This window comes from Mastacembelus armatus, chromosome 20 (genome assembly GCF_900324485.2).
Source record: "Mastacembelus armatus chromosome 20, fMasArm1.2, whole genome shotgun sequence".
Classification (NCBI taxonomy): Eukaryota; Metazoa; Chordata; class Actinopteri; order Synbranchiformes; family Mastacembelidae; genus Mastacembelus; species Mastacembelus armatus.
This window is the reverse complement of record NC_046652.1, coordinates 5,989,949-6,010,901: the sequence shown is the minus strand read 5'-3', so window position 1 is coordinate 6,010,901 and position 20,953 is coordinate 5,989,949. Positions and strand designations below refer to the sequence as shown.

The following is a 20,953-nucleotide window of genomic DNA, read 5'->3' as shown; positions in this document are numbered from 1 at the left end:
CATCAGAAGTTGGAGAGAAGGAGGACCTTTCTTTAAAAAGTTACCGTTAAGCCATATGAGAACTTTTACACTTTTACATTGTGTGTGTGTCTCTTGGGGCCACCCCTCGGATTTAGTCTTCAGTAAGTCCATGGGGGAGAAATTGTTCAGTCACTCAATGATATAACAGTTTAAGGAATTATTTTGAGTGACACTTCATCAATACTGTATGTAGACAATTCTCCATATTACAATAACTTGGTAAAGTCAGACCCTAAAATGTAAGTCAATCTGAAAATATTAATGTCTAGTTCTGCATTTTTTTCCGCAGTGTCCCAGCAGCCTGAAGTGCTCTTCCTCTGGTTGTTAACCTCTACCCTCATCTTCACCGATCTATAAAACTCTGTCAAGAAGAAAATGTGGCTAGTTTTCTCCTTCTTCCTCCTTTTATATTTGTGCAGATTAAGTGGAAAAAGGATGACAAGCACTTCACTCTACAGCATGCACAACCAACTTAACATGTAAAGCTAACATGGGCAAAGAAGTAGCTATAAAAGTACATCATTCCTCCATCAACAGATGAATCATATTTTATGTCTCACATCTGTTCAGTATTGTCCTTCTGCCCCCTCTGTCCCTCAGTCAGCTCCCTGCCCTCAGCTGCTGCCAACCTTGGGTGGGTGAATCAACGCTGACATCCCCATTATCTACCTTTCATGGCCCACTGCGGACAGGGGACAAACACTGATGAATTGGCCGTTCTGCATTTGCATTGCATTCAATTTTCCATTGTGTTTCCAGGGCTGATGAATGGCCAAGCAGGCTCAATGTACCTCTCAGCCTTGTGTTTCTGTTTGTCCGTGAGCTCCCTAAATAATGTCTTTTGACAATGTTGAATACTCTAATACACCGATACCCTCCACCTGCCCCCACCTGTCCATTTACCCTTGCACACCTGGTCCAGCAATAACGGGACACCTTTATGCTGGTCCTAAAAGCCCAAGGTGTCTAAATTGCAGGTACAGTATGAGGTGGCTAACTTCACCAAAAGTTTAGCAAAGATGCTAATGCAAAAAGAAATTAGAAAAAAAACATCCTTTTAAGAGTCCAATATTACCATGCTGTTTTCATGCCAAATCGAAACATGATGCAGACAGAGGCCAAGTTTCAATGGTACAGCATTAGACAAACTCTGGGATGAGGAGGATCAGTGTTTGCAATTCAATGCAGCATTAAATGAGGAGAAAATAGTGGATATTCACTCCAACCTCTCTCCTTTCTTCCACTGGCAGATAAAAAAACTATCCATAAAAGCTTCCCTTGGCAGCAGACACTGTATAGTGTTGAGATGTATATTTGCTTTCATTTTTCTTTGCTTCCCCTTGTATTGTTGTGCTGTTAAGAAGGAAGGGTACTCCAAAGAAAACAAAATGCTCTCCAGTCTCACATGTATTTCATCAATCTGTCTTTTGCAATTACACTTCATCGGAAAGACAATTAGCCCTGCTAATCAGTAGCTAACAGAAACTGTCCTCCACGGCTCTGGAAGCATTGCTAATTCAATTACAAGAACCTGCTAACTTGGCCATTTAAATGCATAGAATAAAAAGCATCAGTGTGACCGGAGATGCAGATACTAGCATACTCTGTGATATCATCAACTTTGGTGCCATGTTTAAGCAAGAGGGTTGTGACTCTAAATAGTAAGAGACATAGCAGGTGGGCATATAAACACTGGCTTACCTTTTATGGTAATATGATGATATGTGTAGTCACTCAGACCCGCACATTTGCTCAGACATGACATCAAGACAAATTTCATGTGTAAATCTTTCAGCAGCTTACATCAGCAGACATCAGTCTGAATAGTAAATATTGTGCCAGTACATCAAAAGGTAATATCAGCTATTCATAAAACAGATTAGACTTCCCCAGCAGGATTTGTCCAGCTCTCACTTTCAACCCACCGTCCCTTTCTAATAAGCCAGCCATTTCACAAAGCTAGACAGCTATCAGTGTGTTCTCTCGATCCTATTTATGCAAAACATATTCAAGATCATGTCTAGAAACACTGCTGTTTTGGAATTCAGCTCCTCACTCCTCCGTCTCACTGTCTACTTCATTCTGCCCACACTGTCTCCCTCCTGGCAGACTCCTAAGTTGGACTCTGTTGTGTCTTTGTTGTTTTTTCTGTTTGTTTCTTATTTTCCTTTTTGTGCCCTTTCTTCTGTCTCTGTCGATCTCCCTTCCTGCCCACTTGCTCTCTTAGCGTCTCTCCTGCACCCACCACATGGTGAAAAAAATCCCATAGAAGATTGAAGATTGCACCCATTATACGGGATAGAAGAGGGGGGCAGACAAAAGGAACATAACATATCTCAGAAATTTGTTCAGCTTCACTAAAATAACAAATGGCTGTTATCAACTGTGCCAAATTCCCTCTGCCTCTCTTTGAAACTCACCATCTTAATCATACTTTATCTTGGTCAAGGGTTTATTCAGTCTTATTACAACTGGTGTCTTAACCTGTTTTTGCAGTTTTGGCCAGTATATCTTTTGTTTGTATACCAGTATACATTATATAGGTAAAAAGGACTAATTACGATGCAAATACTGTAATTTCAATTTACTGCTGAAAACCTTTAGGGAGTCATTCAGGTTTTAAAATATCTAAAGTTAACCCAAAATGTTTGGAAGAGAAAAAACAAGGGGGATGATAAAATTATTACTCACACTTATTTTAAGTACCTATCACTGTTTACAACAGATGTTTACAGCTGATGTAAGAAAATTGAAAGAAAATTGCTTTTTAAGATATTTTAGTGTCCCATTCCACTACTATTTGTGCATCTGCATTTTGGGCCCCATATAGCCACCAACCTGGTGGGAGCGTGTGTATTATGAAGCTTCAATACTGAGTGTGGCCACTATACAACAATTGATTTATAACTCACTACTCCTCTTGGTGACTTTATGTTCACCAACCATTTTCCTTTGACCTACTTTGAACTTATTTAGTTGTGTGTGAACACGTTCCTTGGCAATAAAATGGATTGCTTACTGTGTCTGACAAGATCTTGTCAGGTGATGCACCGTAAAAATGATGAAGAAAAATATGAAAGTAAATAGTTATAATAGGCCATAATTATCAGTTGTATACTTTGCTTTTTTCACAATATCCAATAGATGTTTTTCTCCAAAGATAATTACGGGATGACAATGGATTTTTCTTCTTTCTGGAAAAATTCACGACCATACTCAGCTCCCTAAATTTATACTTTCTCATCTTCTTTGCTTCCCCTTCAAGTCTATATTTCAGTCTCCTCTAGGTAACAAAGACACAGAAAAGGGTTTTTTCTAATGTAGTTTCATCTTATAAAGGCAGGAATTAATTTTTAATGCCTGCACATTCCAGGCATATTTTAGTTCAAGATAGATTCTTCTTAGGATCACAGTGGCTGAACAATAGCATGTTAATGAGCTTTTAATGTTTCCTAATGGCACTGGTACTTGCCTTTGCATGGCTACGATTTTGTTCTTTTCTCCACACCATTTGAGGCGTGATAGTCAGATAGGGTGGCTTTAGTGGGCAATGATGCCAGCACACCCCCACTTACAGGCTTATCTACATCACCTTCCTCACTAGCCCTAAAGCTGATGTCTTAGAGACACATCTTAACATGTAACAAGAATATATAGCATAAAAATCAGCTTTGAATGATGGTAAATCACATCATTGCACCATAATGATAAAAGCAACCACTTTGTTCCCATTACTGTGATTTCAAGTTGTAATTTTATTTTGTAGTATTATTGATTTTTACACTGTACATGAGTGAGTAAGATTTCAGGCCATTAACGGGTTTTGCGCCCCCCCCCCACACACACACACACACCCCACCACCCGTCGTCCTCATGTGATTAGTGAAAGCACTTTTTAGCGCCCACATTCAATTCAGCAGGGACCAGCTGTGGTGCTGTGTGTGCAGACTGTGCTGCTTCTGCTGATGTGTGTGGTTTGTGTCTGTGGGGCTCCATGGCCCAAGAATAGACTGCTTTAGCCTGGAATTTGAACTGGCACACACACAGAGAAGAAGAAAATTCAAACGAGAAGCCAATTCCCATTAATACTCCATCTTACCCTCCCCTGAATAGTACTGCACACCCTGACTTATCTCACTGGGTTCCCTCCTGTTAAAGCCTATTTCAGCATTTATATCTGATTATGTACGTACGAATATTTCTACACCTCCCAGTAGAAAGGCTACTGACGCAGAAAGTGAAGACCTTGTCATAAAACACAGAGGAAACTCCCAAGCCTTCTCGAAAAGGAAATGAATGCAATTCTGCTAAGTACTGGGGTTCAGCTTTCTTTTCCCCTTATGTCCTGATATAAAACAGTCCTGATACCAAGGTGAAACCTAATATTCTCTTTTAGTTAGCGATATTTACTATTTTCCCACAGAGAGTGAAGTCTTACACCTCTGGCCAATAGCCAGCTTATTACTGCAGGGAAGTCATATCTCTGTGGCCAAGACCTGAGCTGAATAGTTTTACTTTTGGAGACTTTTCATCACTTGGCATTAAGCGTATTATTGCACCATCCAGTTTTCCGTTAAGTATCGCTCTCTTTGCCAGTCATATGGAGCTGGTGGCAGTGACAGCTAATTCTCCCTGTTACAAGGGTGAGTGTCTTTGGCTTGGTGGTGTCCTGAGGCCAAAACTCATTTTGTGAATTTTTATCAATGAGAAAACCCCCACCCCCAAAGGTCACACCAAAATTAAATGGTAGAAACTGGAGCACACCTGTGTCTTTACCCTCAAGTTATAGCTAAAACCTAGGTTTTATCTTACTATTCCTCTTTCTGTTGCTCACGTCAACAGAAAGAGGAACTGCATTACTACTCTAAGGAACTGCATTATTGTAATTGTGTCTTAAGACCCCACTTTTTCACCACACATAAATCATGTTGGCACTGGGCTCTACACATGCTTGCCTTTCCTTTCTTTAGTTCTCTGCTTGATATGCACCTTAATTTGATTCTGTCTCTGTATTTAACATGGTTTATAAACCTGTGTGTACATTATGTGTGAGACTGAAAGCACAATGTAGATATAATGTCAGATTCATTTACCTATAGCTCCTGTTTTAATCCATTCTTCCTAACCAAGTCAAGGACTAGGTGAGCAGCCAGAGATCACTGTTGCAGCCAACATATCAAACTTATCACAGTTACCAGTTTCTATTGCATTTGCTAATTTTGTTTTCACATCTGGTTTTTTTATTACTTTGCAATATCTCACACAAAGTCACCAGACTTCAAAAACGTGGGAGCCAGGCATTGTTTTGTTTGGGTTCCTTGAGTGGTTTTCAGAGTGGTTCATGGTGACATGGTGCAGAATGTTTCTGATGTTTGCTTTTCCATGAAGGGTTATTGGGAGCCTTATACTGCTTTTCTCTCTCTCCACAGGAGGCTGAGTGGCACTGTGATGAGTTCACCAAGGGAGCCTGCTTCAGCCGTGGAAAATCTGAGGTGAGTTTAAGTGATGCCTAAGCATTTGAAATGTCACACTGTTATATTGCTTTATCAGACACTTGTCACTCTGTCGAGAAAAGCAAGTTTCCGTGTTGTAAAAAACCATCTTGTCCTCAGTAAAAGTGTACTTCATGAATTAGGTTTGGTTGCTGAACATGTTTGCTTTAGTAAAGTCAATGAAAGTGATTTTGTATGCCATTAAGGTTAGGGATCTGTGTTAGATCCCTAAACTCTAGACCCTATAATGCTGCACAGTATTAGGCCCTGTATGCTTGGTAAATGCCTATATCCATAAACAGTACATGGATATGATATAACTCAATGCAAAAGTCCAAAGCTACTACAGCACTTCTATGAGCTGTCAAATCATCCTTTTTATACATTATAGGCTCTCACTGAAAGTGCTAACATGCTAATATTAATCAGATGAAGCTGATTCAGCTGTTTCCAGGGCCCCAAAATACAACTAAAATACTGGCAATTATATGTCAAATTTATTGAGTTTCCCTTTGATATCAGTAACACCAATTCAAACAACCACTACTACTCAACAATTCTCTTTTTTCATCTAGTTATGATTATCTAAAAAATGAACACATGATTGAATGTTGTTGCCAGCGGAACAGAAGACCCTGGGCGTTTTGACTAAAAACAAGATTTTATTAAAGGCAGAAATCACACAGCACTTTTTAATTTTTACTGAATTTTTTTACTTCATGATGAATAAGTATTAGAGAACACATCACTATCAAATCAAGCTTACACAAATAAAAAAAAATGTCATGTTATAATGAAACATAATAAGCCTGAAAGCAACATTGAGCAACACTATTGAGCCTTAACATACAGAATCACTGGGAATCTGTGTTTTGTTTGTGGAATTGGACTCAAAGTTTTAAATCCACTTATTGTTAAGTAAAAAGTTTCATAACCACAGCTTAACTCTTATTTATAGACCTTGCATAGAAGGAGTTCCTATTGTTTTTGTAATGTCTTTTTGTGCACAAGTGCTGTTTTTGTATGTGGTTAGTTGGTATACTCTTTACTAAACAACTGGTTTGAGCTGAACTTGACTTGTAGGTGAACTGCCCAGCCCTGATCTCTATGTGAATGCAACAACCGTGTATTTATCCTTCTGTGAAAGGTGGTTACGAACCCATAATAGGCATGCATGGGCTGGCCAGCGCAAGATAGCTGTTGTGAATTACAGAGCAAAGCTACCCCAGTCCTTCAGAGTTTCTGCTGTCTGGCAGAGTCGAATTGTTTTGCTCACTGTTCCCTTCCGAGGATCAGCTCCTGTGATGTACACTAAGAATAGCATTAAAAGACTTCATTCTCCTGCAGTTGACAGGGCTTTCGATGGTTTATTACCTAGCTCAGTGCGCAGCAATATACCATCGCTTAGGCTATTACACAGATATCGTGCCTTTGCTTTGAGTGAATTTACAAGTGATTGTATTTTTTTTCCTAATGCACGCATCCACTCTTCTCTGTGTATTTGATTTATTTCAACTGGGAGAAGAAAGGGGAGTTAAATTGACCTGACAGGATTTGATTGCTGCCTCTGTTTTGTTTTATAATGTGAGAGCCAAGCATAACAGCCTCTGTATTACAGTACAGGCGTGGAACATTTGTCAGGAAGTTTTCATAAACAAGTCAAGCCTGTGAGGCTGGACAAATATTAAATATACCGTTATTTACCGTAGAAACAAACTTGAGAGAAGAATTGAATTATGCAGGCCTCTTCACAACCCATCCCCATTCCTCCACCCACCCACGCACACACATATACAAGCATACAGTATATAACGATTTGAACAACTAGCACAGATATATAGACATACATAAGTGCAACTACTCATACACAGTCATGCACACGTCTGTTTTTAACAGACACACACTAAAAACACATGCACATGTACTTAGTGCTTGGGAAAAAATCAACCTATATCTTGACAGGGGGAAATAACTGTCCTTCCTCTCATTCCTCCCTCCATCTCTCTTGCTGTGCCCTCCACTCCTAAATCAGGGCACTTTGAGTGGCTCAGAGAAAAGCAGATTTACAAGGTTTTAAATTTCTGTGAGTGGGCCTCTCCAACCCACCCTTTGCCCCTGTCAGAGGTAAGGGGGCCTCCAAGTTTATTACCTTGTCCTAGGACAAAAACAAATGTTGCTCTCTGACATGAATATTCATTGCTGGTGTTGCATTTACTGCAGCTTTTGTTGATGTAAATCCCCAGCAAACTTGCATCAAAGTCTGATGGCGATGTTGAGAGTTTATGACATTTAGCAGCAATCTGTCATTCACTCTGTCAGTCACTTGGCAGGCGTTTTTAACCACGTGCTGAGTGGTTTTGCTAGAATCCCTGGCCAAAACCTCCAAGAAGGAATGAGCCAAGGCAAGAGCAGCGAACATGAACTTCAGCATAATTGAGAGAAAGGTTTTTGAACTGATTCATGTAGATAGAGGTTCTAAAAACAGACATAAGTGTGTGAATGAAGTATATGAAAGGCTTGACATTCATTTCACTTTTTGACTAGTCAACAAAGCCAAGGCAGTTTTATAAAGCAATCCTGAGTGGTCCTTTCCCACGGCCGCTACATTTATCTGTTCTCCAACTCATTTAGATCCCTCTCCAAATCTGGTCCCTATTGGATCAAGATGTGACATTGCTAAGCCATGTGAGCATTAGCCTTGATTTCACTCTGTTAAACTTGGCCACGTTTCAGAGTAGCCCTCCCACTGTTGCAGGTGTTTGTCTCATTTATTGGCATAAAGTGTAATTTTGTTCCTCTGCCTAATGCTGCTGTTTGTCAATGGATAGATAATGATGCTGCTGCTAACTGTTAACAGTGATAAGCATGTTTGCTGGTGTGTTTACACAGGAGGAGTGCCAGAACTACATCAGGGTGCTGCTGGTGAATGGGAACAGGCTGTTTACCTGTGGTACCAACGCCTTTACCCCTATCTGCACCAACCGAACGGTATGAACAGCAGAGTTTTGCTTTGCAGCCTTATCTTTCCAACCTCCTTCTGCTTGTTTCCACAATGTACCTTCAGTGTCACTTTGTTCATATGAATACTAAATTATAAAACTACTGCTAGCAAGCTAATCTGGTAGCATTTTTGCTAGTGGTTGGGAATGCTACAGTATTATTACAGGGGCACATGAACTATGCTGATTTATTAATTTCTTTTTGTTGTTGTTTTTCTACTACATTATGTGCTTTCCTCTTTATTATCTGATGTTTTTCCTGCTTGAGCATAGCTGGTATAAGTCTATAGAAGTTTAATGGCCTTTTTATTCAACTTAAAATTCATTTTACGATTACCAATTCAGTGTGTAATTTGCAAATGGGTTCTGCAACTGACAATTCAACGTGCAAAGTTACAATTTAATATGTAATTCATTTTGAATTACTTTGGCTAAAACTTAAATGCATGCTAAATCAATTTGCATCATATTGCCATGGGTTTTTGGTCTCTTTATTTAAATGTGCCAGTGAAACAGTGCCCCCAGTTGACTGTATTTTTATTTCATTCTTGCGATGCTCCTTTGGTGGCAAAATTCAAATTGAATTGCAAACTATCAGTCCTCTCATCGAAGCACATCTGCTATGCCCCGCCCCCTACTCCGCCACTGACTTGCTAGCTCTAACCATAAGTTTGACCAACCAAGGTGACAAGTCCCAGCCAGTTAGAAGAGGAGTAAATCTTTGACCCATGACTCACACAGAGAGTAGTGGTTTGGTGAAGCTGGCAGCAGTGGAACTGAAGAGAAGCATAAACGTTGCTCCTTCTCCTCCAGATAGGCCAGTGTCGGCTCATGAGGCGATTGGGAGTCGGAGCTCTGAAGGAATTTTCCAGCATGTGCACTTGCATTTTTTCATCTACGACGTACTTTCAGTATTTTGTTGCGAAATTTGCAGACACCGACACTTGGATCACAGGCTGTCTGGGGAACTACCTGATGTCCATGTGCAGCACATTGTGAAATTAGCTGGCTGAAAATAAAGTCGGGAACAATATCTATATATTTTTGTTTTCTATTTGTTTACTTTTCAGCATCAAAGTTCATTATTAATATCAAGAACAAATGAACACCCTTGACAGATGACACTGCCAGCTGATTTAGCTATCAGTTTGCCTGGCATATGCTATTGTTAACTCGTTATCTAGGTAGTTATCTGGTTGTATGGAAACTTGGAAAACCTGAAACCCTACAGACAGGTTCTGCTTCGTACATTAACCGCAGTGGTAGCGTCTTAAGGCCTAACTTTATACCTCAACAAGCTGTTGGTGTGTGTGTGTGTGTGTGTGTGTGTGTGTGTGTGTGTGTGTGTGTGTGTGTGTGTGCACTATCCTGCAGACAGCATAGTTGTATCTGAAATATTAATCTTAATTATTTAACCTACCCTGGGTCTCACTTGCTCCATGAGCTGGTGTCCCAGCCAACCATGTCATAAAATATGGAATCGTCCTGTAACTGGAAACTAAAAGGCCTCTACTGTATTGAACTGACAGGGCCTGTTTCATTTTATATGTCTGATAATCAATTCTGTACATGTCTGTGGCAGCGCAATATTACAGGGTGAACTTTAAGACAGGATAATTTGCGTGTCGCATTCCACTCATTACGGCGTGTGCCCATGCCCACATAGCCCACAGTAAACTGACAACTATCCACAGTGGGCCAACATGGACATGTTTGCTGGGGATGTCCTACCTTATCAGAATTTCCTACCATTGTGGAGAATGATAGATATAACTCAATTTTTGGGGTGTATCAACTTCTTTGTTGACATTATCTCACTGCTTACATTGTTATTTTATGTTGAAAATAAAATCAATTGTTATTTTCAAAAATCGTCAAATTGAATATACACCCTTACAGCCATTCGGTAGCACTCACACTGACTTTGTGCCACTCCCTGTCTTAGAGGCATCTTTGTCATATATCACATGACACAGTGTCCTGTGACGCTGCTAGTTTGTTGTCCTTTAAGCTACAATATATGTCAGTTTAGACACAGAGAAGCACAAAAATATAGGTCAAGTGCTTCTGAAATATTCTTATGTTTAGAAATTGTGAAAATAACCCTCTAAATCAAATATAATGTAAGGCCACACAAATAACATAAATCTTTCAATAGTATTAATCCACAAGTCGATGCTAGTATGAGCATGGATTTATGTGCCATGCCACTGAAGCAGAAAAGATTATGTATTTTTTTATATGCTTGATAAATTGGTAGGTAGGACAAATTTTTAGGACACTGTTAAATGACAGAAAAGATTACAAAACTACAAGGGGCGATAGGAAAGTGATTGTCAGTGGTTGGAATTCATGTGTGACAATGACTATGAGGCCAACTAAACCATCTGTCACCAGCCTCTCTCCATAAGTCACAGAGGAATTTGTGACATTAAACAACATGCATTAGGGGAAAAACACAGAAGGAACAAGAAGAGGACACAGGGAGAGTGAACGCTCAAAGGTTTCATGTCTGAGTACATGTCTTTATTTTTTCATGTGGGTCTTCGTGTATTTTTTTCACACTACAGTCTCTCCCCTGCATGTGACAGGGTGGACGTCCTTTATTTCCATTTCGAGAGATGGCAACCTTATTGTACTTTTTCTGCACATTAGTCAAAATTTGCTAAAAGAACCCCTGTAACCCCAGGAATGTGTCTTAATAAGTCCTTATCATTGAATAAAATTGACATTTCATGCTGGTTCAGTGTGATAATGCGATAAAGACTGAAAACTATTGATTGAATTGACAATGTCACAAACTAAGGTTAAGGTTGATCAACACATTTAATTAAAGTATGATTGAGCCATGATCTTGATATCACCACAAGCTCACATAGTTCTTCATAATTCTTGCCTCCTGGTGTGCAGTCACAGATGTAGGCTAATTATTAAATGAATCTTATTAATCTTAGTTATTTAAGAAGTCATGTTACTGCAGACTTGTTAAACGTTGCAATCAAAATATTGCCTTAAGCTCATTATTCTCAATAATGATTGCATTGGCTTCCAAGTAAACAGACTCCTTATCTCATCTGTGATGCTTTTCTCTTCCTTATTCTTTGTATCAAATCACAATTTGTTTTCTTCTTATAGTGCTGTTCTGCTTCTACAAATTCCCTGCAGCTCGTAGGCCTACGTGTTAAAGGAGTGTTTGGGCAGATGTTTCAGCAGGCTTTTGACATAGTGGAGCAATCCAAGATTTTTTTTTAGTGGTTAATACCACTGTGTAACAAAAGCACACAGGTCTAATCATAGTAATCATGTTTTTTAGTGACTCAAATGTTGGAAGGACACCTTTTTACGCACTGTTGTTGATGACAAGTACCCACTGAAGTTAGACCAACATTTAAATGTCATAGTATTTTGCTTACCTTACAACAGTGATCAGCCATATCAAATATCTGAGTCTCATACTGTGGGATTTCTGAGAAGGAGCAGGCAGGAGTTTACTATTATGATGACATTTGTTTTTGTCCACCGCACTGTATCCAAAGGTCATGGGCTCATAATGACTGTTTACCGCTGTGAAAATACATATAGTTGAAATGTCATGACATTATTATACCAGTATTTCATCAGGCGCTGTCATATTTACCCACTGAACATCCATTAATGTGAAACACTGGTTGGGCACAGCAACTTCAATTGAATCCTGCTCAGACAGATTTACTATAAGATATGATGGCTGAACAGAGAGGGAGCAGTTGATTGAGATTTGAGATCATAGATTAAATTGTTAAATTGTTAATTTCTTTGACTTCTCAACATGTTCTTACTTAAGATTGTGACCATTATGTGGATAATGATAGTCATCATGTTGATGAGAGAAATTTTTTTTGGAGAGGGTACCTTTTTTTTCTTTCAAGAGATGAGTGTGTGAATGTGCAAAGTGTTGCTAAGAAGTGTTTTGAATTTATACATACTGGGACTTCAAGACTTTGCAATTGTTGTGAATTACCACATAAAATCAGAGAATAAAACAAGTTTATATTTACAGGTCTCATTATGTGTTCCCATGATAATTCAGAATAGTGATTCTATTATGTGCATGGTGGCCTCATCTTTCACCTTTGACCTTTCTATGTGGAGTTTACATGTTCTCCCTGTGCTTGTGTGGGTTTTCTCCAGGTACTCTGGTTTCCTCCCACAGTCCAAAAACATGTATGTCAGGTTGATTGGTGACTCTAAATTGCCCATAGGAGTGAGTGTGAGTGTGTGAGGTTGTTTGTCTCTATGTGGCCCTGTGATGGACTGGTGACCTGTCCAGGGTGGACCCCTGCCTTTCACCCAAAGAGAGCTGGGATAGGCTCCAGCTGATCCCTGTGACCCTAAGTATGAATAAGCAGGTACAGATGATGAAAGGATGGATGGACCATTTTATGTCAGTACACAGATAACAAATTAATCTAGTATTTTTCCTAGTCAGGTTGGTGTTGATAAAGATGATAATACTGGTAGTTTTTATACTGACAACCAAGTCTGGATGATAGTTGATAACACTGTTTGTTTATCTGAATTTGCAAGCACGTTGACTCTACAGACCTACACACACAACATACAACTATACATTTCCACGCTCTATTCCTATCATATCAACTATATTAACCCAGCAACAGTGCCAGAATAGACATTATCTATGACTCAGCCCTCTCAGCAGTTTTTTTTAATTTAGAATTATGGAAAATCAACATAATCAATTCAGTGTGTTTCCAGTCCAACTTTTTTGAATGTGTATTTTCAATTTGCACATAAAAAAACGTGGATGAAATGCATGAAAACACCACAAATTTAGAAAGAAAAAAAAAATCAAAATCTCCGTTTTTAGCTGAGGTGGAAAAGTCGTCTTCCAGACAAAGCTGAGGTGTAGCAAAACGAACTGCAACCAAGTGCAGTGGAATCAGACCTAACAAATAAATTATGACATATGTGAGGCATGTGACACATCCACTGACAGGTTAACCAACAGGATGGTAGCAGTACTGCAATAGATAATGGAAAGACATATTTTCTTTTTCATTTTTTTAAAATTAGTATCAGTCAATGCACAGCATTTGATTGGTTGGACATTCTGCCTCATACTCGCCTGACAGACAGCTTCTAGAATGAGTTATTTATTAACTGTTGACAGTGGAAAATCAGTGGTAATCCAAATCAAATATAGAGATAGATTGGCTATATTTCCTGTCATAGTGCACTGCTAAAAATTCTCTCAGTGGTGAATAGCGTCTTAGTGGCACCATACGTAACACCCAAAGGATTCTCACAGCTAAACTGTGAACTGTTTCTTTCTAAAAAGTCTCTATGAGAGGCATTCAATGTCACTTCAGTGTCCTGCTCACACAGCTGCTGGGTCCACTATAGAGACGACTTTCAGTCAACTTCCTCAAAATGCAATGGATGCACTCCAGTCTATCTTTAATCACTCTGGCTCTAGATTTTCTAAATGACACAGTTGACCTTAAAATGGCTATTCCAGCCCATAGAAAAAGTCCTGTGAATACCAAGCTTTCATCTGAGGCCGGCAGACCTCAGACAGGGTTTCTCTGTTTTGTTATGTTTTGGGTGGAGCAGAGGTCGTACGAGTTAACTCTTGATCCAAATTGACCATCTCCAGGAAATTGGCTAGAGAAGGTGCCTGTTTCTCCCAACACATGCCCTGAATGGAGTCTGGCCTTGTGTGTTGAAGAGCTGGACACAGATTATTCAGTCAGTGAAAATGTGTAAGGAGAGAAGATGGATTGAGTGTTGAATCTTTCAAGGCTGGGGCTTTTGCTTTCACTCCAGGTCTTCTCCAATAAGCATGGAGTCAAATTATCTTTTGTGGATTTTAAAACCTCAGATTGGGGCAATCTATTTTGTGTCATGCATTTGTGCACAGAACTTAGATGAACTTGGCTGAAGCACAAACCATGACTTAATCCCCATATATTGTGTTTACTTTTGCACCATAAAATATAATTACATCTTGGATTTTAAAAAATGCATTACTCCTTTTTGTTATTCAAGGCTAAGTCACTGAGCTATGATGTGTATGGTTTAAGCAGGAACTAGTGTAGTGTGTCAGGACTAAGCCAGGGTCATGCTCTAAAGTATTTTTAAGGAGGAGGAAGATGGATTTGGCTTCATATTCAAAGGCAAAATGCAAGGCAAAACTGCATCTCACATCAAGCCTCTTTTCAACCCAGAGAGGCTTCTCAAATATGTGGTATAATAATGTTATAACCAGACTAGCAGCTGGTTGTCCTGCACAGACATCAGAAACCAAACCAAGGAATGACTGCAGTCAAGAGGAACTCGATTTAGAAATTTTATTGCTTTCCTAACAGATGGTTTCATTAGAGATGAGGCTGCTATTCTGTCCTTTATGTTTTATGTTGCTAATAATTCAAAATGTGTTTCTCTGATTATGTTACCTGCTCTAGAAGGTATACACACACACACACACACACATATATGTATGTATGTATATATATATATATATATCTTTGTGTGTGCTTCGCTGTAGATACAGACCAAACAAAATATAATGAGCTGAGGGTATTGTCTGTGATTTGCATATAGGCAGGGACAAACAAAACATTACCAGACTCCAGTTTCAATTTCATCAAATGCCCTTTAATACCTAGTCCTATATTTTTATGCAGATTTCCTAAAATGACCCATTTTTTTAGAAATAAGAAGAAATGCATCTTATTCCCAAGCATAGTGCTTCTTATTGTTTTAGCTTGTTAACACAAGGGATACTTCTGTTGCAAAAACTCAAGAGATCATTTCCTTTTCATAGTGTCTAGGCAATGTCTGTGTTCCATCACCGCCTATTTTTCTCTCTTTCAACTTTCCCTCTGCATGTTCAGCGCCTACCTCATCCTCGTCTCTCTCTCTATATTGCAGCTGACTAATCTGACAGAGATCCATGATCAGATCAGCGGGATGGCTCGGTGTCCTTATAACCCACTCCACAATTCCACCGCCCTCATTACCTCCAGTGGGGAGCTTTACGCTGCCACGGCCATGGACTTCTCTGGACGAGATCCTGCCATCTACCGCAGCCTGGGTGGCCTGCCACCATTACGTACTGCCCAGTACAACTCCAAGTGGCTCAACGGTATGGACTCGCCAAAGTTATGGGTCCAGATGGATGTTACATTAATGTACAGATGTAATGTAAAGATATGTACAAGTTGTTACATAAAAATAAATGGGCATTTTAAATAGAGAGAAACACAATGAAGGGGAAAATTGTCTTTTTTCTTTCCTTCACAGCTATTAATCTGCATTGGGGCTTGTGGAGATTTTGTATTTTGCTCAAGGTCACTTGAGCATGGCAGATGCTTATCTAACATGGGAGGTGGAATCTGTCTCTCTCAGTTGAAGGATTGCATTCCTTCTCAAAATACCACTGTGTTGTGCAAAGTAATGTAGCAAATGATTAAAAAGAAGATCCTTGCTTCATTATTATTCTGGTGCCATTTATCTGTAAAAGCATTAATTTCTTAAGTTTCTAAGAACCTAAAACATTATATTTATCTCATACTTTCTTTAGCAGCATAGAACTGAATTTTCTAGAATTAATTTTCTAGAATGTATTTTTCTCTGAAAGCTCAGCCGCATACAAGCAGTACCTTCTCAGAGAAGATTGGAGAACTTCAGACAGCTTAAGGTGTCCAGCCTATGGAGCAGGTCAATCAGTATCTTGTCAGCAACTGACTTTTATCTGATTCACATTTAAGCTAAATTGAAAAAATAAATTAAAAGCCACCACATACATTGTTTTGCAGCAACCCTCTGGGAAAAGGTTTAATAACTAATTTTATGTGGAATTGATTTTTTTTCCTGTCTCCCCCTACACTGCCCTCCAAAGGTGCAGGGGAAAAGAGGGTTTGAAATGCGGAGGGGGAAACAGTTTCATTTAAAGGTGAATTGAATCACTGTCAGCAGGGATAAAGTGTGAGTTTGGATTCAATAATGTCATACATAAAGATGAACGCTTTAGCCGTGACGTGGAGGTCGCGTGTTTCAGATAGGGTGAGAGCTATTACGCTACACCTGTTTTGGTCATTTCTCATCCTAACCTTTATGTTTGTGGAGTGAAAAATGAGTTTTCTTATTACAACACAATGCCATTAATAACATGGCCTGTAGTTATTAATCCTGATCACCTGCTGTTGTGTGGGCTCACAGGCACTGAGAGTCAATCAGTCATAACACTTGCTCTTCCACTCTCTTACTCTCACAGCCTTAAATATTTTTTCTTTTTGTCTTTGATTCTGCACTTCATTTTTCTCTTGGCTTTCTTCAAGTTTTCTTTCTGTATCTTCTAACTCCTCTTGGCGACTTTTCTCCAAACTCCTTATGCTCCTCTTGTATCTTCTCTTTCAACAGAACCAAACTTTGTCTCTTCATACGATATTGGCAACTTCACCTACTTCTTCTTCCGAGAAAATGCAGTAGAGCATGACTGTGGCCGACTGGTGTTTTCCCGCGCCGGGCGTGTCTGTAAGAATGACATCGGTGGTCGTTTCCTGCTGGAGGACACATGGACCACCTTCATGAAGGCCAGGCTGAACTGTTCCCGACCAGGAGAAATCCCCTTCAACTACAATGAGCTGCAAGGAACATTTTATCTACCTGAGCTGGAGCTGCTCTATGGCATTTTTACTACCAATGTGTGAGTAACATAAGATTTTTTTAGTGTAATGATAAATGCCTTTCTTCATAATTTACAAAATAATTTTGTTCCACATCCTTAACTAACTTACAGTAATTAGCTACTGTAAACCAAGAATTACTGTTGCTTAACCTGTCACATATTTAAAATACATAAAGCTAAAAGTGATACTAGTGTCAAATTAGCTTCTTAAAATTCTTAGTAATTTTTGAAATTCTAATGAATTTTTAAAATAATATGTTGTTGATTTCATAGATAAACAATAGCAGGCTTCTCATGCTTATCATTTCTAGATAGCAACCATTCATTGCCATTTGTTGCCCATTGTTACCATTAGATTTAGGAGCTATAATTAGCTCAAAACATAAGCCAACTTTAACTCCATAAAACATTAACCCTGTAAAGAAGTATATGCACTACACATCTACACATCCCTTTTCTTTAACTTACCTGGTCTCGGTTCATTGTGGCAGAAAGGTCAGCAAGGTAGTCCAGAAGTCCCTCTCCCCAGCAACATTTTCCAACTCCTCCTGGTGGACCCCTAGGCATTCAAAGGCTAGAGGAGAGACATAAGGTGTGTCTCAATTCAGAGGCCGAATCCTTTGAAGGATGCATTTGAAGGCCAATTGCATCACATTGTTGCGACAAGGCTGTCCTATTTCAAAGGATCCCGCATACACAGCATAGAAAATGCAGCCTTCAACTGTTGGATCATTTGTGGCCCATCATATCCCACATTCTTTGTGTGCCAGAGATGAAAACTGATTATGCTGGACACAAGTGCTGAGCCCAAGTTCCCTTTTTTTACACAAGTATAACTAAGAGGTTTCAACATACCTAACAATACACATTTATGTTTAAAAACAAGTGCCTTAAGAACCTCAAGCTGCTAGTGAAACGTCTCATTTTCCTCCAAGAGAACATAACAAAAACAAATTCTCGTTCCATCATTAACAATAATATTAATAAATTTTCCCAGTACCATGGTCCTACTGCTGCTGTGAAGGTTGCTAGGCAACAGGAGCAGCACTTCATAAGTCAAAAGTAGTTGCGGAAAAAGTTGGTTATGCAAATGGAAAAATCCTCCATAGACTAGGCTGTCTCATTTCACTTCAACCCATAGATTGGCCTACATGGTCCAAGGCTACAAAGTTTATGCTTTTATAAACCACGTCCTTCAAATGATGTGGCCCCCTCCAGCATCTGGGTCTACCCTGGGGCCTCCTACCACTTGGGCATGCCCAGATACAAGCAAGGCACCCATGAGGCATCCTCACTGGGTGCCTGTATCCCAAATGTCTGCTTCAGTGCAAAAGAGTAGCAGCTCTGCTCCAAGATTCATACTGTATACCCTGTTTTTAAAGCTGAGTTCAGCCAAACTATGGAGGAAACTCATTTTAGCTGCTGTTATTCACAATCTCACAACCAAAAGCATGTGACCATAAGTCACTGTTGGAATGAAGCTTGACTTGTACATTGAAAGCTTTGCCTTTTGACTCAGCTTCTCTTAACTATGTTAGTCCTGTACAATTCCTGCATTACTGCTGACATTGCACAAATATGCCTGTCAGTATCATTCTCCAACGTATCATCACTCATGACCAAACCCTGAGATACTGCTCATTCATGTAGGGTAGCAACTTACTCCCACACATTGTATGTTTCAGAATTTGCATTATATACATCATAAATTATTCAACAAAGTGATTTGTGTGCATACATTTAATTTTGTACTTATATAATTCTGTAAAGCCAAATTAATTTTCTTTACCACAAAAAATGGTTCCTTTTCCTTTAACTCTCTCTTTTTATTGTAATGTGCTAGCAACTTCTTTGAAGGTCAATCAGTCTTTGTAAATAATCAGATTAAATTAATTGTCTTTTGATTCCATTTTTTGATGTTTAAAAGTTATTTTCCGCAATCATTCCAGTTTTACAAAACTGGAACTACATTTGATTGATGCAATTTAGACTGTGAAGGATGCACCAATTTGAGTTCCCAATCACAGCATGTTAAAATCAGATGAAAAATACCAACACAGATGTATGTCTGTATTGTGTCTCACTTTTTAGGATTACAGAGGAGACTTTCACAGGCATTCAGATCAAATCATTCTTCAGCTATTTAACAAAAATGTGTAGCAGAAGACATAACTTCTGAACTGCAGTTCAGATATATGTACGTATGTGCAGCAGTAAATTTACACATTCTTCTCAGCTCCATCTCAGTCCAATCAGTGCTGATAAATACACTTCTAAATTTAAAGATTGCGGGGATCCTATATTTTCAACACTTAATGGTAACTAAAAAGTCATACAACAGCCTGATTGAAGTTTCCCAAGCAGCATTTAAAGGTCTCAGAGAGCATAAGCAAAAACGATTTTCTAGGCTGGTAAGACAAAAACTGAACCAAGCAGCTCATCACCTGGTTAATACCATCTCTGTGGTGAAGCATGGTGGTGGCAGCATCATGCTATGGATGACTCCTCTTAGAGGTTGGTCAGCTTTTAGAATCTGTATGTGTGAAATGCCTATTAAATCCCACAGAAAATTTGTAGAGACCTGAAGATTTCAGTTCTCAGACACCTCCCATCCAATCTGAGGGAGCTTAAGATGATCTGACAGGAAGAATGGGATAAACTGCTCAAATCCAGGTGTGAAAAGCTTGTAGAGACTTACCCAGGAATACTCAAACCTGTAACTGGTGCCAGAAGGGCATCTACAAAATAATGAAATAAGGGTCTGAATACTTGTGTATATGATAGATTTTAGTTTTTGATTTTTATATTCTCTTATTATTGGTGCGTATTGAGCCACAAATATGAAGGATGTAAGAAATGGAATGCATTCATAGATGAAAATTATTACTTTATAATTTCACAAATATCACCACATCCTGCCTTTTGTTTTCTGCTTTTTTCTGCTTCCTCATTCTCATAAACACATACATGCACAGACATTATTAAAAGCTGAGTGATATATTCTTTATGTTTAATGTATTCACAATATTGAAAAGAAGTCTTCTAAAGGATATTAGAAACATTTCCCCTGCAGGGAAAGAGTTTAATGAACAGCAACATTGGACTGTAATTCACACTGCCCAAACCTCACAGTTGAGATTTAATACTCTCATTCTTTACTTTTTTCAGAGGGAGGAGACTCGTACTTGTTGAAACTGACAGCTTAAAAAGTCAAAGCTCTATTTCACACTCGAGATCTGTACAGTTAATCAGACCAGCCGAACAGCTTAATTGTGTCCTATAGCTGCATTTGTAATCCGATAATGACGATCACTTACTCCAGCTTCTGCGTCAGTCTGTCCACTATTTGATTTGTATTGTTGGCTCAGAGCAATATAAACACACAGAGGTCAGCTTTACAAAATACATGTACCAACACAATCTGGACAGTTTTCTACTATTGCTAGGGTGTCCTTTTCTAAATTTAATATATTCTACCTCTTTCTTTTTCTCTTTCTCTCTCATCATTCCCATCATCCCCACCATTAACTCTTTTCACTTTGCTGGGTGTTTTTTTTCTCTTCTTGACATTCAGAAACAGCATTGCTGCATCTGCAGTGTGTGCCTTCAATCTCAGTGCCATATCACAGGTTTTCAATGGACCTTTCAAGTATCAGGAGAACTCACGTTCGGCCTGGCTGCCCTACCCCAACCCCAACCCGGACTTTCAGGTAACAAAACTTTATACTGAATAACCTTGATCTTTTGAC

General features: G+C 39.1%; 1 protein-coding gene across 2 annotated transcripts in view; it reads left to right on the top strand.

Moving 5' to 3' along the window:
• Nucleotides 1–20,953, top strand: part of sema5a (sema domain, seven thrombospondin repeats (type 1 and type 1-like), transmembrane domain (TM) and short cytoplasmic domain, (semaphorin) 5A) — a 122,259-nt gene that overhangs the window by 47,754 nt on the left and 53,552 nt on the right. For both annotated transcript variants that reach the window (XM_026292898.1, XM_026292896.1), the window contains exons 5-9: nucleotides 5,451–5,513; nucleotides 8,403–8,501; nucleotides 15,446–15,659; nucleotides 16,937–17,222; nucleotides 20,779–20,914. In XM_026292898.1, the coding sequence (XP_026148683.1) occupies nucleotides 5,451–5,513; nucleotides 8,403–8,501; nucleotides 15,446–15,659; nucleotides 16,937–17,222; nucleotides 20,779–20,914 (798 nt within the window). The remainder of the gene's footprint in view (nucleotides 1–5,450; nucleotides 5,514–8,402; nucleotides 8,502–15,445; nucleotides 15,660–16,936; nucleotides 17,223–20,778; nucleotides 20,915–20,953) is intronic.